Source organism: Panthera onca, chromosome B1 (genome assembly GCF_046562875.1).
Source record: "Panthera onca isolate mPanOnc1 chromosome B1, mPanOnc1 haplotype 2, whole genome shotgun sequence".
Lineage (NCBI taxonomy): Eukaryota > Metazoa > Chordata > Mammalia > Carnivora > Felidae > Panthera > Panthera onca.
The window spans coordinates 135,317,158-135,331,476 of NC_138342.1; the positions used below are offsets into that span (position 1 = coordinate 135,317,158).

Sequence of the window (14,319 nt, forward strand, 5' to 3'; positions counted from 1 at the left end):
AAACATTCAGACCATAGGGAGGCAGGTACCATGATAAGCATTTCATGTGATAAGCATTTCATTTCACATCAGTCTCCAACTAAAGTCGCCTTTCTCCATTTAAGTAATAAAGAAAGCAAAGCTCAGAGATTATGAACTTGCCCAAGATTACAGAGCTAACTATTGAAGAAGCTGGGATTTGAAGCCAACATTATATCAGTACTATTGTTTTACATCATTACTATTCTATGTTGCTGCCCTGTGAATTTAATGTACTCAAAACTTGTGGAAATTTTTTAGAATGATATTGGACATTCAGAGGAAAGAGGAAGCTTAATACAACTGAGTTAGTTCCAGAAGACTTTGCAAAGAAGGGATTTGATTGGAGTGTGACGAACAGGCTGCATATTAGCTGAGAGAGCAGAAGCAGTGGCACAGTGGTGAGTAAAGCATGGTGGAGGGTTGGGGAGGGGTCCAATAGACAGTAAATTAACCAAACTATAACACAGACACATGCACACATAACCCTGCAGTTAACCCTTCAGCCTACGGTGCAGAAGTACATATAAGAGATGGAAGATAAGAATGGAAAGGAAGTTAGGAGGTCAAAGCATGGTGCTTCTTTTTTATTATTATTATTCTTTTTAAGTTTATTTATCGATTTTGAGAGAGAAAGAGAAAGAGAGAGGCAGAAAGAGAGAGAGGGAGAGAGAATCTCAATCAAGCTCTGCACTGTCAGCACAGACCACAATGTGAGGCTCGAAACCGCAAATCATGAATCATGACCTGAGCCGAAACTAAGAGTCAGACGCTCAACCAAGAGAGACACCCAGGTGCCCCAGGTCATAGTGTTTCTTAAAAGCGGTGTTAATATTTTTCTAGATAAATGGTACCACTAGACAACCAGGTATTATGTCAGCCATACCAACTATAACTAGGTAAGAGATGAGGGGAAATTACTCCTTAGAGAAGTACTCCAACTAATAAAGGAAGAAGAGATGAGGAATTAAAATATCTCTGTCTCTCAATGCCTACTGAATTGATGGATCAACATTGAGCATCAGTAGCTGCTACCATTGCAAAAAAGAAAGACCAAAAGACATTATCTCTCCCAGCAGAAGAATACATCACTATCTATGAAGAAGTCTTGAGAAAATAAGTGAAATCTAAATGTGATCAAGTCTACAAACTCCATACCAGTGTATATGGGATACACATGACAGGAGGACAAATAAGGACACCAGAGAAGTGTAATTAGCAAACTCCAGAATCTAGAACTTGTAGAAAACAAGACATATGCTTTCTTCAATAAGTAGGCTAATAGGGGGGAAAAAATAAGAGGTGGGGGGTGGAATCCATAGATTAAAAGACATATCAACTGATCACAAAGTCTAGGCTTTCTTTGAATCCTGATTCAAAGAAACAACCTGAAATAATAAATACATAAGCAAGCAAGCAAACAAATAAATAAATAAATAATTTATAAGACAAAAACTTGAACATTGACTGGATATGTGACTGGCATTATTGTTAATTTTTCTTTTGAGTGTGTTTTATTTTCTAGTGATACAGACTGAAATATTTACAGATGAAAGAATATGATGTCTGGGATTTGCTCCAAATTAATGTGGGCTTGGGAAGTAGCGTGGGATACAGCTAAAACAAGCCTGGTTATGAGTTCATTAATTGTTGAATTTGGATGACAGGTACCTGGGGGTTCATTTATTTTTGTATATGTTTAAATTTCTCCAGTAAGGCACGAAGGCATTTAAAATTTATTTTCCAATCCAATGGAAGTCTTCTGAGTTTTATTTATTTATTTATTCATTCATTCATTCATTCATTCATTCTTGTGAGAAGCAATTAGTACAATTAAAAGGAAAGTAGGAAAAAATAAACTCAGCAATAATTTGCACAGCAAATCGCAGTTGGGGAAGATAGAGACAAGGAGATCAGCTAGAAGTCCCTTACAACATCTGGACCCATATTGATAAGAATCTGATTAGAAAGTATTAATAGAGATAAAAAGAAAACCATAATTGGAGTGATTTTGAGGAACGGACACTTGAATTTCATTTTAATAGGCATACTTAGCTTTATACAATTAAAATTCTCTAGAAACCATAATGTTTCAGTTCTTAGCATGCCTACACCTTCAAAGTTTAGAGTTGGTCATTTTTAATGCCTAGAACAAGACACTCCCATGTCTTTTACCTTAGCAAGATATTCTCTGTAATCAAGTGAACAACTGTGATTCTCATCATAAAAAGAAATTGTGAAGATTTTTCAACAAAGAATAAAAAGCAGTAACATATATTTTCCAAACCTTTGGGCCTTGGCCATCTTTGCTCCTTAGGTCCCTGCCAACTCAGCATGTCAACCAGTATTGCCAAAGCTAATCCCAGACTTTCTTCACTACTTGAAGACAAGACAGTATCTGACTTACATCATCTCTTTGTTTGCTAGCAAATGAACAAAAAACTATATTAATTGCTTGCTTGGACTTACCAATAAATACAAGGCTACCAGTCACCAATGTCCTAGTTCATCAGGAAACATGATCACCAATGTCACTGATCAATGTTTTTCTAATAGTTGATAGATCTGAGCACTCCCATGTGTCTCCAATATCACCGATCACACTATTTTCATCACCAGTGTCTCCTTAACAATGACTTTGGTCACTTGTCTCCAGTCACCAACATCTCTAACCAATAATGTGCCTGATAACCAATGTCACTGATCATGGGATCCTCTTCTATCAAATTTTCTTGACTGTCCATGTCATTGGCAGTATGCTACTTCTGCAAAACAATAGAACTGATCAAACTCTTAGAAATCCCAGTGTCCAAGACCCTGGATTGGTATGTCTCTTGTTGTCAGAGCACCTATCTATGAGTGATCTCTGAAAGTCAGAGGTGAGATCTTTGATCACTGAGTAGTAGGGATAAAAGGTGGGGGATGCTTGGAAGACCCTCATAATCTATCATGGAGGCTACAATGGGAATCTTTCTTTGCCTAGCATTTGGATACTCCTACAGAACAAAATATTCTTTTAGTGAGAACTTATATTTCTCTTGTTTAGGTGATAGTTGGTTGGAAGTTTTACTTTTACTATTATCACATCATTAAGTGAAAAAAAAGTGATGCATAGAAAAAAGAGTGGAAGGCAACATGTCAGAGATTAACACCTATTAATCTAATGTGTTATATTCAGGAACTAAATCATTAGAAGCCAGGTAAAAGGTAGGAGAGTTGACTAACAAAAGACACCTCTAGGGGGAAAAGACCTACCAGGTCATATTGTTGTTGTTTGCTGAATTTGTGAACATAAGTTTACTACTCACAGCCACCTGGGAGAAACTTACCTACTGGCACAGGAGGTTTCCATAAGCATAATTTTTCCCACTCAACTTTTTCATACTTTTAGCCCTTTGTTAGAATCCCTCCCTCTCTCTGGAACTCTCTTCCTATCTCCTATACTCACCTGATACTGCAAGATTTTGTTTCTAGATTAAATGTCACGTTTTTCATCCACATTCTCTACCAATCTATAAGAACCAATAGCATCTTACTTATTTCTAAAGAATTTAACATTCAATTATGATGCCTGATACATTTTATTATGGTTTTCTATTAATGCTATTAGACTGTGTAACTCTTGAGGTCGGGGACACTGTCTCACCCATCTTATCACCAGCACTAAACCTGCCAAGTGTCTAGAACAGAATAGGGACCAAAAAAAGTCTGCGAGTGCAAGTGCAAAGAAATGTGTATAACTTATTTGGTTGAAGGTAGAAGCAAACATCTCCCCAAACACATCTCTGCTAGTCCTCCTCTGTCTAAACACTCCTTAATTTCTCATCAAGTAAATAGCTATTCTTAGAAAATACAAGTACAGAAAGAACTTCATTAAATAGTAAAAATACTTAATATTTTCTATTCATTTGATTTTTTATTTTCTAAACTTCTAATTCTCTTCACAAACCTTATTTCTCTATTGCAATTACACTTTTATTTCTTTCACTTCTGACATCTTTAATTTGACACTTTTGATTTAATATTTTAATATAACTAGGTAGTTTTCTTTGACCAAAAATATAACGCCCTGAGTGTGACATTTTCAGATACTCTGCTATTAACTGGAAGGTTACAGAGTTGGATAAGACAGGGACTTGCCCTTGAGAAATTCACAGCTTATTAAAAAAGACAGACTAGTCAAAAATAATTAAAACTTAATAGGATAAGATCTATAATATAAGTATGGAAGTCCATAAGAGTAGCAAAAATTAATGATTTGGGAATTACTTAAAATTTAATGAACAAAAATAATGATAAAATATTTTAATTCTTATATTGGTATCGACCTCTACTATTATTTCTGGATGATCACTTTCTTAATATGTAATACTCACTGAACCTATCATGTATAGGCATTATTCTAAATCCTTCATGTGTGTAAAAGTATTGAATTCTCTCAATGGCCCTCTATATAAACAATATAATTATTCCTGAGGAAACTGAGGCAGAGAGAGATTAAGTAACTTTTCAATGTTAAAAAATTAGTATTGGTAATCAGGGTGGAAATGTAGAAGGCTGGCTCCAGAATCTCAGTTCCTAACCATTATACAGACTATCTCTGAGCTCAAAAAGCAAGTTTTCTATCTCCTAAATCTTTTCCTGTTATTTTATATGAACTTTTGATAGAAATTTCCCAATCTTAGAAATTCAAATGCTCTTTAGAATACTGCCCTTTTTCATCCTCACAGAGGTAAATTTTTGTCTATGTAGTTCATACCCCCATGGCTTCAAGAATAAAAGGTTACTTGTGCCTCCGTCACATTTTACAGGCCCAGTAAAATGGCATGGCCTTTATGAATGTAGATTTGTTAATTGGGTAAAACAATAAGAATGTTGTGTACAGAAAATTAACAACTGGGTTCTGTACTCTCTTGCCTCGCTGTAGCATCCTAGAACAAGTGATTTTCATTTGCTTCAGGCAGAACTTTCCTAAGATTGTTAACAAAATCCATCCAATGCACTCCCAACACATTCCCAGCCACCATTTAAATGAGGCATATATTTGACTTTAAGGTAAACACTGCAGTGTAATTGATGAGAAGGATTGTTGTAGTAAAGATAATTATTATAGTACTCATGAAAAATGGCCTATGTATGTCCATTTATTCATTTATTTGTTCAGCAAACATTTTCCTTTTTTTATTTTTAGCAAACATTTTCAACCAACAACTCTCTGTAAACACCGTATAATGCTAAATACAGGAAGTAAAAAGATAAATTAAGATATAATATTATCAGGAGTACCTAGGTGGCTCAGTCGGTTAAGTGTTGGACTTTGGCTTAGGTCATGATCTCGCAGTTCATGGATTCAAGCCCTGTGTTTGGCTCTATGCTGACAGCTCAGAGTTCAGAGCCTGGAGCCTGCTTCGGATTCTGTGTCTTCCTCCCTATCTACCCTTCCCCTGCTGACACTCTGTCTCTCTCTTTCTCTCTCTCTCAAAAATAAACATAAAAAGATATTTTTAAAGATATAATATTATATAAAAATGTAAAATTTCTCTGGAGTAATATCTACTATGAGCAAAGTCAAATGAAAAACAACAAAGTAAAAAAATTATCTGAGACATACAAGTTTGATAAAGGTTAATTTTCGTGATATAAAAACGTCTTTACAAATCAATAAGGAAAAGGTATGGAATGCAATGAAAAGGGCAATGATTTAAACAACTTACAAAAAAATGAACTATAAATAATTAATATTTAAAAATAGGATATTCTTAATCTCACTTGTAATGAAAGAAATAAAAATGTAAACAAGATCTCGTTACCCTCCATTAAATCACTAAAAACATTAATCAGTTTTCCACTTCCCAAGGTTGGCAACACAGAGGGAAATAGACACTCTCACACCTTATTGGTAAAATAATAAAATGCTACAGCACCTATAGGAAATTAGCCTTTTGTCTGTTGCACTGTGGGAAGTAACTAAATGTTGGATGAATAAAAAAAAAAAAACGTAAGTCTATTCTCACAGATGACATCCTCATATGCATAATTTGATATACTCTTTTAGATACTAACCAAATTAACTCTGAACAATCGAATTAACTTCTGACTTTCAGATTCAGTACTTTAGCCGAGCCAAAATTGGAAAGTCCAATCTTGTGTCATGACTTGAACAGGTTCCAGTAAAGTTTTGCAGAGATCACAGCCTCATGGATTATCAAGAATGTGAAAGACACCCTTACCACCTCCCCCAGGCAGAAGGAAAAAGAAGATATACTACAAATAGAACTGACCTGCCAATAGAATCAGTTTCTGCAGAGGTAGCAGCAGCCTGATGCCCAATATCTCAAGCCAAATGTGATCTTGCCTCATGCAGTTTGAGTGTACTGGAGGGAATCATCCAGGTAGTAACTGGCAAAGCCTGAACTAAGATAGGAGCACAAGCCATACCTAAAAGAAGATGGATTGGGTAGATACCAAGGATTTGGTCACTGTATGCACGTGAGGATAAGTATCACGAGGCATATAAATGACTCCCAAATTCTTGGCTTGGGAAATTGGAAGATGATGGTGCCATTATCCTATAAAATGAATGGAAGAAAGCATTGCTTAGAAGTTCGTCTCTTAAGCCAGAACTCATGAGTTCGACTCCAAATTCTATTGGATACCAGAGATGTGACTCTAGCCAAATTACTTACTTTCTCTTTGTCTTAATTTTCTCATTTCTAAAATATGAATAATAATAATAATAATAATAATAATAATATCTACTTCATAGAATTGTTATGAGGATTAAATAAGTTAATATCTCAGTGCTTAGTATAGAATGCTTAGAACAGTACCAAGCACATAGAAAGTGTTATATAATAGTTAGATTATTAATAGTTTAAGAACTTAAAATACTTATCTTTGTTGAAAACTTATACTAGTGAGGTGCCTAGATTCATCCTAAAGACCACAGACAACGGACATGATGATAGAAGCTGCTGACACACTCAGGAGACCATGGCTCAGTTGGAATTTATTCTCACTCAGTCAAGGTAATGAAGAGAGTGTGACAATGTGAACACACCTTTTGTGAAAAAAAAGCTCTCTTCCTCCGTGATCTATGATATCTCTTACAGGCGGGGAGTATCACTACTTCCCTAAATGACTCTGTTTCAGACAAATGGTACATTTAGGATGCCCTAAGCATCCTATGAACATTACCAACCCCATATTCTTCCTCACATTTGTGTCTATCCTCTTTATCATTTACAGCCTGCAATCTTAGTCAGACTCTTCCCTCTTTACTATTTTATGGCAAAATGCTCTCCCTTGCTAACCTTATACCAGTAAGAAATTTTATATTATTTCATCCAGCCATTCTTATAGGTATCTATCTTTATTTCATACACTATTCTTTCCTAAGTGATTTAAAAAACAAAACAAAACAAAACAAAACAGGGATAGGGATGGAGGAATAAACCATCTTTACTAGTTTGCTACCCTGTGTCAATTTCTACAGTATAATGCACGGTAGGAATTGCATAAATACATTATTATTGGTTGAACCCTAGTTGTTGTTTCCCTCAGTAGAAAGGAGAATGACAAAAACAGAAGGTAGGTTGAGATTTAGTTGAAGATTCCAGAATTAAAACAAATGTCACTAGAGACAACTTCTAAAGGGTTTGCCCTTTATTCGGTGTAAGTTAGCTCTTAATGTGACTCAGTTACAAACCTCAAAGTCATTTCTTTCTCATAGACTTTACTTCCAAGCTCATGAATTTCCTCTCCATCCTGCCCCTAGTCATCACCCTCAGGAACTTCAACATCTATATTGACCACTCCCCAAACACCTGGCCTCATGGTAAATATCTTTACCTACTTAGCCCTAGAAATCTTCACTCATTCTTCATTTTATTCCTAATACATTTCATCACATCAACTCCCTTCATTAACCTAAGGATAACCTGGTAGTTGTCACACAGTAATGGTTAAAAAATATGGAATGTAGCCGAACCTGCTGACCCCTCTCTCTGAGAACTTACTAGCTATGTAATACCAAACAAGTTTTAGGTAACTGTTGAGAAACAATTCTCCATTGCAATCTTATGCAATCTGACATCAGATTTTGCTCTGCACTGTCTCTTCAAAGATGTTAGTATAGCAGATAGCCTTGGAAGATATAAAGAGTATCTCCCTCTGATGTGGAAAGCAGATTTGATTTGTCTGCTGACCAAGATAATGTCTCCTTCCAGGGAAAGGTTGGACAGGTTTGCTAGCAGCCTCTATAAGATTGGGGTTTCCTAAGCTTAGGGTTTCTCTGTAATGACCCAAACCCACTCTATGCAGCATTCACCAGGGCCACCCTGTATCAACCCAATGGGACTTGAGGGGCAAAGGAACATGAAGCTCATGCCACTTTCTCCACCATGAGTAATGAAGTCATTTGTCTGTCTCTGACCCAGGAATCTTTTGTCACCTGCTAGCATCTATGAACAGGTGGCTGGCTAATTTGTTAGCTTTCAAGAAAGGTAAGATCTCAGATTTTCCACAGTTCTTGATAATAACCTCTTTATGCTTCAGTTTCCTTTTACTCAGCTATAAAATGGAGAAAAGATGCCTATCTCACAGAGTCAGTATGTTAATTAAATGGAATAACGATATATATACAATACTTAAAACCAGTCTGAGCCTCATAGCTGGACTCAATAACAGTTTTTGGTGACTCTTGACTGCCTCCTTGCCAAATGGCCTGCTCTCTAGGTCAGTTCTCACTGATGGCTTTGCAGAACTGACAACATATATCATCCTCCTCTTGAAAGTTCCTATGCCTTAGACTGTGACTCTGCACTAAACTGGTTTCCTTCTTACAATTTTAACCCATTCTAGTTCCTACACACACACACACACACACACACACACACACACACACACAGAATTAACAACAGGAGAGGGGCACCTGCTTTGCTCAGTCCGTTAAGCATCTGACTTTGACTCAGGTCACGATCTCATGGTTCATAGGTTCGAGCCCTACAGTGGGCTCTGTGCTGACAGCTTGGAGCCCAGCACCTGCTTTGGATTCTGTGTCTCCCTCTCTCTCTGGCCCTCCCCCACTTGCATCCTGTCTGTCTCTCAAAAATAAAGAAAAATTTAAAAAAAAATTTAAGTAAAAAAAATTAAAAACAAAAGGGGAATGTTTTGAAAATGTCCTAAGACAGACCTAAATTTCCACAAAATACTACTTAACAATGCAACAACAGCAGTCAATCAGTTTTTCTAAAATGGAGAAAGGGAAAAGCAGTAATCAGAATGAAGGGATCAAGAGTAATGAGATCCTTATCAAAAGGAGATAAGTTATAGGAAACCTGTAGGATTCTGAGTCATTCAGTTAAGTAGATGGCCAATATTTATTATTCTACAATATCCAATCTTAATTAAATATTTGCAAAAAACTACTGGAAAGAACACAAGAGAAATGGTGGCCATAAGCTACATGGCCAAGTGACCAGTGAAACACAATGTGGAATGATGGAACTTCAGTGTGGAAAGAAGACAAATTTTTACCATCAACAGATCCCAGGGAAACCCAGCTCCAGCCTCCAGGTTTTAGTAGTTGTAAGAACTTGGATGAGTTCCTTAGCCTCATCAAACATCAGTTTATCCACCTCACAAATACGAGAAGACCATTCCCCTTGAAGAGTTTTTCATGGGTTTCCTCAACAAATCGGTTCTATGATTATTGCAGAACTGAAGAACTGAAAAATTACTCCTTCGGAAACTAATAAAAGAGCTGAGGGACATTTCTGAATATTTCCCAAAAGAACACAAAATTTTGTAATGTGGTATTATACTTGCCAAATATAGCATTGTAGAACTTAAACTCTGGCTTCACAAAAACTCAAGGTACAGAAAATTCCTTAGTGTCAGACTTCTATAACTCAGTGTCAGTCTTAGATAACCACTAATGTGATTTGATAAACTTACCTGTAACAAAAAATCAAAGAGTGCCAGCTTAGACCACTCATGATGATGTATTTCAGTACAACCCCATTCAGGTTTGGGTACTCGGCCATTCTGCCAGCACTTCTGTTTCAATGACTGTTGGTAAGTTCCCCAGGTGAGCTTAACAGAAGAGTGAGTTTCATTACTTGTTGGAGATAAAGATGAGTCCCAGAGAATGACAGGACATGGGCGGCCATCTACAGAATCCAAAAAACAAACATACTTTAGCATGATATTAACTCAGTATGTGCCTTCAGGCAGTCACTCATAGCTTCAATCTCTCACCTACCAAATGCAGGAGTTTGAGTAGATGATATTTCATGGTCCTTGCTGGACAATGAAAGGAAAGCTTTTTGAAACAAGACGCTTTAAAGATGTGGCCCAGCAATAAGCCACTAATCACCAATAACAACGTCCTCTGGTTAATGTGGTTTTACTCCACATCTAAAAGCCAGCTACCACGAAAAAGGAAAGAAGCCAGGCATTTATAATTGTCTATTCAATGTCTGATTGGAGCTGCTATTTGTAATAAGAACTGTCTGATTTTCTGAGGCCACAGAAAAAGAATTTTTAGAAGTCGCAAATTTAAAAGTGAAATTGTTTGGTTCACATCAGTCACTATATTCTCCAAAGACACAAAAAAGGAGCAAGATGGAAATTTTTTTCTTTTCTGATGGAAACAGCACTCTTCATAATGGACGTTTATTCACACATAACCTCACAAAGTGCTTTTAAGCAAATGTCATTTCTTCAACTGCATCTGTATAGATGATGTTTTCAAAAAAATCTGTCACCCTAATTGCTTTTGTCTCACTCTTGATAGTTTAGAAATTCCACTGCTAAACTATATAAAGAATGATGAGCCTGAGTGAAGTCATCATAAATGTAAAAGACCATGAAGGGTCCATTAAATGACATTTCAAGCTTAAAACCAATAACATCGCTTTCAAGCCCCCATTTCTGCCAAGTAAAGTCACTGAGAGATGATGTTAAGTGATTTTGCTTATCACTTAAAAATCAGAATGATGCTCTTGGGAAAAAAAATAAATAAGTCACAAAGTGCTAGAAAAGCCCACTTAACTCATTCTTAACAGGCCTGGACAAGAGAGGCCTCTCAAATTATGACTGGAATGTCTAAGACACATCACAGGAATTTTTAAAAGCCCTTTCACATAACCTGAGAGATACTCAATCTATAACTGTATTCCTTTTTGTTAAAGGCATTTGTTTTACCATCTAGCTTGTTTGCCTTCTTGTAGAGTTCCTATGTCTGTGTGGTCTTTACTACAGGAAACCATCATCTTCTACAACCTCTCTTGAATTTGCTATTACAGTGACCTCAGTAATGTTAGTGGCATTCACTTAATCATTCTGATAACCTGCATTCCAGTTTAGCTCAAAAAAAAACTCTTCCTCCATTTAGCCTGGCAATTTAGTTTAGACCTGGGTATGTAAGAAGTCCTTTAGATTTTGGAAATTATGTAACAGTCATTGACACACAATTTAAAAAAAAATAAATAAACAACATAGATCCAAACTAAGGAACTTCATCTGTAACATCAATCTCCCCTTTTTATTTCCTTTGACTTTCCTAAATGATTTGGGGGCTGCTGGGACCCAACTGTCTTCTTAGATAGAAGATAAATATAATTTTAAATGAGTGTACCCCAAATACTGCATCAATGTAAAAAATCATAGTAATAAAATTCACATAAAAGCAGTCCATCGTGCAGTGGGAGACATGTAGAGACCAGTGTAATCAAATATGAGTGGAAGACACAACACAGCTTTCAAAGACACACGTACTTTAGATTTCTAAATATAAACACCAAGAAGTTCTAGCCATCAGTGTCTTTAGATAAAAGTTATACACAGATAGCACTTTAGATTCTGAGGGCTAGGAAGTACTCAAAGGGAGTTGAAACCTAATACTGAAGCTCAACAACACAAATCAATACAGGAGACAGGCCAGCAGGTTCCTCAACAAGTCACAGGAGGCCCTCAGAGAAACACGGAAATGATCTACATAAACAATTGGAACAGTTAACCTTCTGGGCTGTTTTCCTTTCCCTTAGAAACATTTGTTTCTTATTTTTAAAGCAATTAAAAGCAAATCTACTCATTTCAGGAAATGTGGGAAAACATCAAAATGTAAGGCTAAGAAAACAAAAATCATCTATAATCTTCTGTCCCAGTAATTGGTTATATTATTTATATACTGACCTCTGGTATTTTCCCCATCCCTTTCTTTTCACCTAAAAAACTGGAAATTGTTTTTAGAAATTTAAGAAGTATAGCTTATGATCAGAGCCTAGACTCTGGAATCCAAAAGATCTTTTGAATTCTGGTCACATTACTTCTTAGCTTTGTAACATTAGACAAGTTAAGCAACCTCTCTAAGCCTTGCTTTTATCCTCTGAAAAAAAGGGGGGTTGGGGGGTGGCGATAACACACCTTCTAAAACTGGCTTTTAGGATGCATTTAGAGTCCTCAACCTGATGCCTAACATATATGCACATCCCAGAAAGCTTTTGCTGTAACTATTATTATTATTACACATGTTATTACACATATACATTATGCAATTGCACAGTTCATCAGTCTTCGGCTGCCTTTGTTTTTTGAGTATCTACTGTATGCCAAGCATTGTTCCAGAAACTCCAAATAAGAAAATTAATAAATAAATGCCCATTTCTATTTATTTTCTTAGGGTTTACATTTCCACCAGGAGAAAGAGGCAAACAGGCAAAGAAAATAAACATTTGGGACTGTCTTGTATATAGAGTGTGTCACAATTGTTTTACTAAATATTTTACCACAAGAGTTTCTCTTATAATTAAATATTTTTAAGTAGCATCACTTTAACTGCCATACAATAATCTAGCCCAGTGGTCAACAAACTGTCAAAGGTAGATAGTAAAGTATTTTAGGCTTTGACAGCCATCCAGTCTCCATCACAACTATTCCCCCAGCAAGTGTTCAACTCTGCTATAGCACAAAAGCACTCAAAAACAATATATCAGCAGATGGATGTGACTGTGTTCCAATAAAACTTTATTATTGACATTGATATTTGCGTTTCATAGAATTTTCAAGTGTCATAGAAATGTTATTATTCTTTTGATTTTTTTCAACCATTTAAAACTGGAGAAAGCATTTGTAGCTCACAGGGCATTCAAAACAGGCGAGGGGCCAGCTTTGGCCCACAGACTGCAGTGAATCAGCCCCTGATCTAGTCTATGAGCGTACTGTATTTCATTTACCATTTCTCTACTTTAGCACATCGAATTGTGTGAATGATACATTTTCTAAACTATTATTTTAAAAGCTGTTCTCGATCTTCCAAAGGGAGCTTTAAGCTGATAGGAATAATTCATTTTCAATTAGTATTCCGGGTTTTTCTCCACATCCATTCACGTCCCCTCAGCAAAATATTTTGAGTACTGACTATAACATAAAAACATTCCATCCTGCTCTGCTGGAAATCCATGCACCTCAGGCAAGGGGGATTTCTAGAAAGCAAGAAGAAAGTAGGATGAGTAGTACCTCTCAGGCTGAGCGTGGGTGGGGTGGGTCCCATCCACACACTGGTCTTCTTGCTGAGTCTCTGTGCATATGGCCCTTGAGATAACAGTAGTCAGTACGGCTCCAGATCTCAGGGCTATAAGTACTACTGTGAAAAGAATTCCACTTTTTATAAAATATGGCTGTTAAAAGAATTAAATGAACTTTGATAGATCCGAAGGAATGACAGAAAAATAGCCTCTGAAAACAGGAAACTGGTTAAAGCAACTTACCCTGAAGTGTTTCAGAGATGAGGGACATTCATCTCTTCACATTCAGGTTTGTCAAAATGATGCAGTACTGTACTCTCTAGAGAAATCTTAACAGTGAAGAGATAAAATTTTAACTGTCAGAGTGGTGAGAAAGCAGGTTTTCAAAGATATGTGGGTGTTCATGTGAATTAAAGGTTATACAGCTGCCTTAAAAATGAGACTTGCCAGAAAACTTATTTTTTCCCCAAAATCTGAATATCTCCTCTACTGCTGGTGTTCTCCCAAGTCATTCTTTATTCGAAAGACAAAGAAGACATTCTTCTGAAAAGATGAACATGAAAATTCACTAAGAATGTGCTATATACAATCTCCTTTGCCTGGATTTATGAAATGCCCTCCACTTGGAACATTGACTGCCTAGTTTTGTTGAACTAAAGGTGAATGCTAAGCACGCTGGGTCAAGTTGTGAGTGTCTGTCTGCATTTCTCCCCGGGCAAAAATTAGTAAAGATGTCCCGAGTTCTGAAATCAAAAACCCTTTCTACCATATG

General features: G+C 36.4%; 1 protein-coding gene across 2 annotated transcripts in view; it reads right to left on the reverse strand.

Moving 5' to 3' along the window:
- Nucleotides 1–14,319, reverse strand: part of GASK1B (golgi associated kinase 1B) — a 46,791-nt gene that overhangs the window by 17,896 nt on the left and 14,576 nt on the right. For both annotated transcript variants that reach the window (XM_078445651.2, XM_060653901.3), the window contains exon 3: nt 9,976–10,190. In XM_078445651.2, the coding sequence (XP_078301777.2) occupies nt 9,976–10,190 (215 nt within the window). The remainder of the gene's footprint in view (nt 1–9,975; nt 10,191–14,319) is intronic.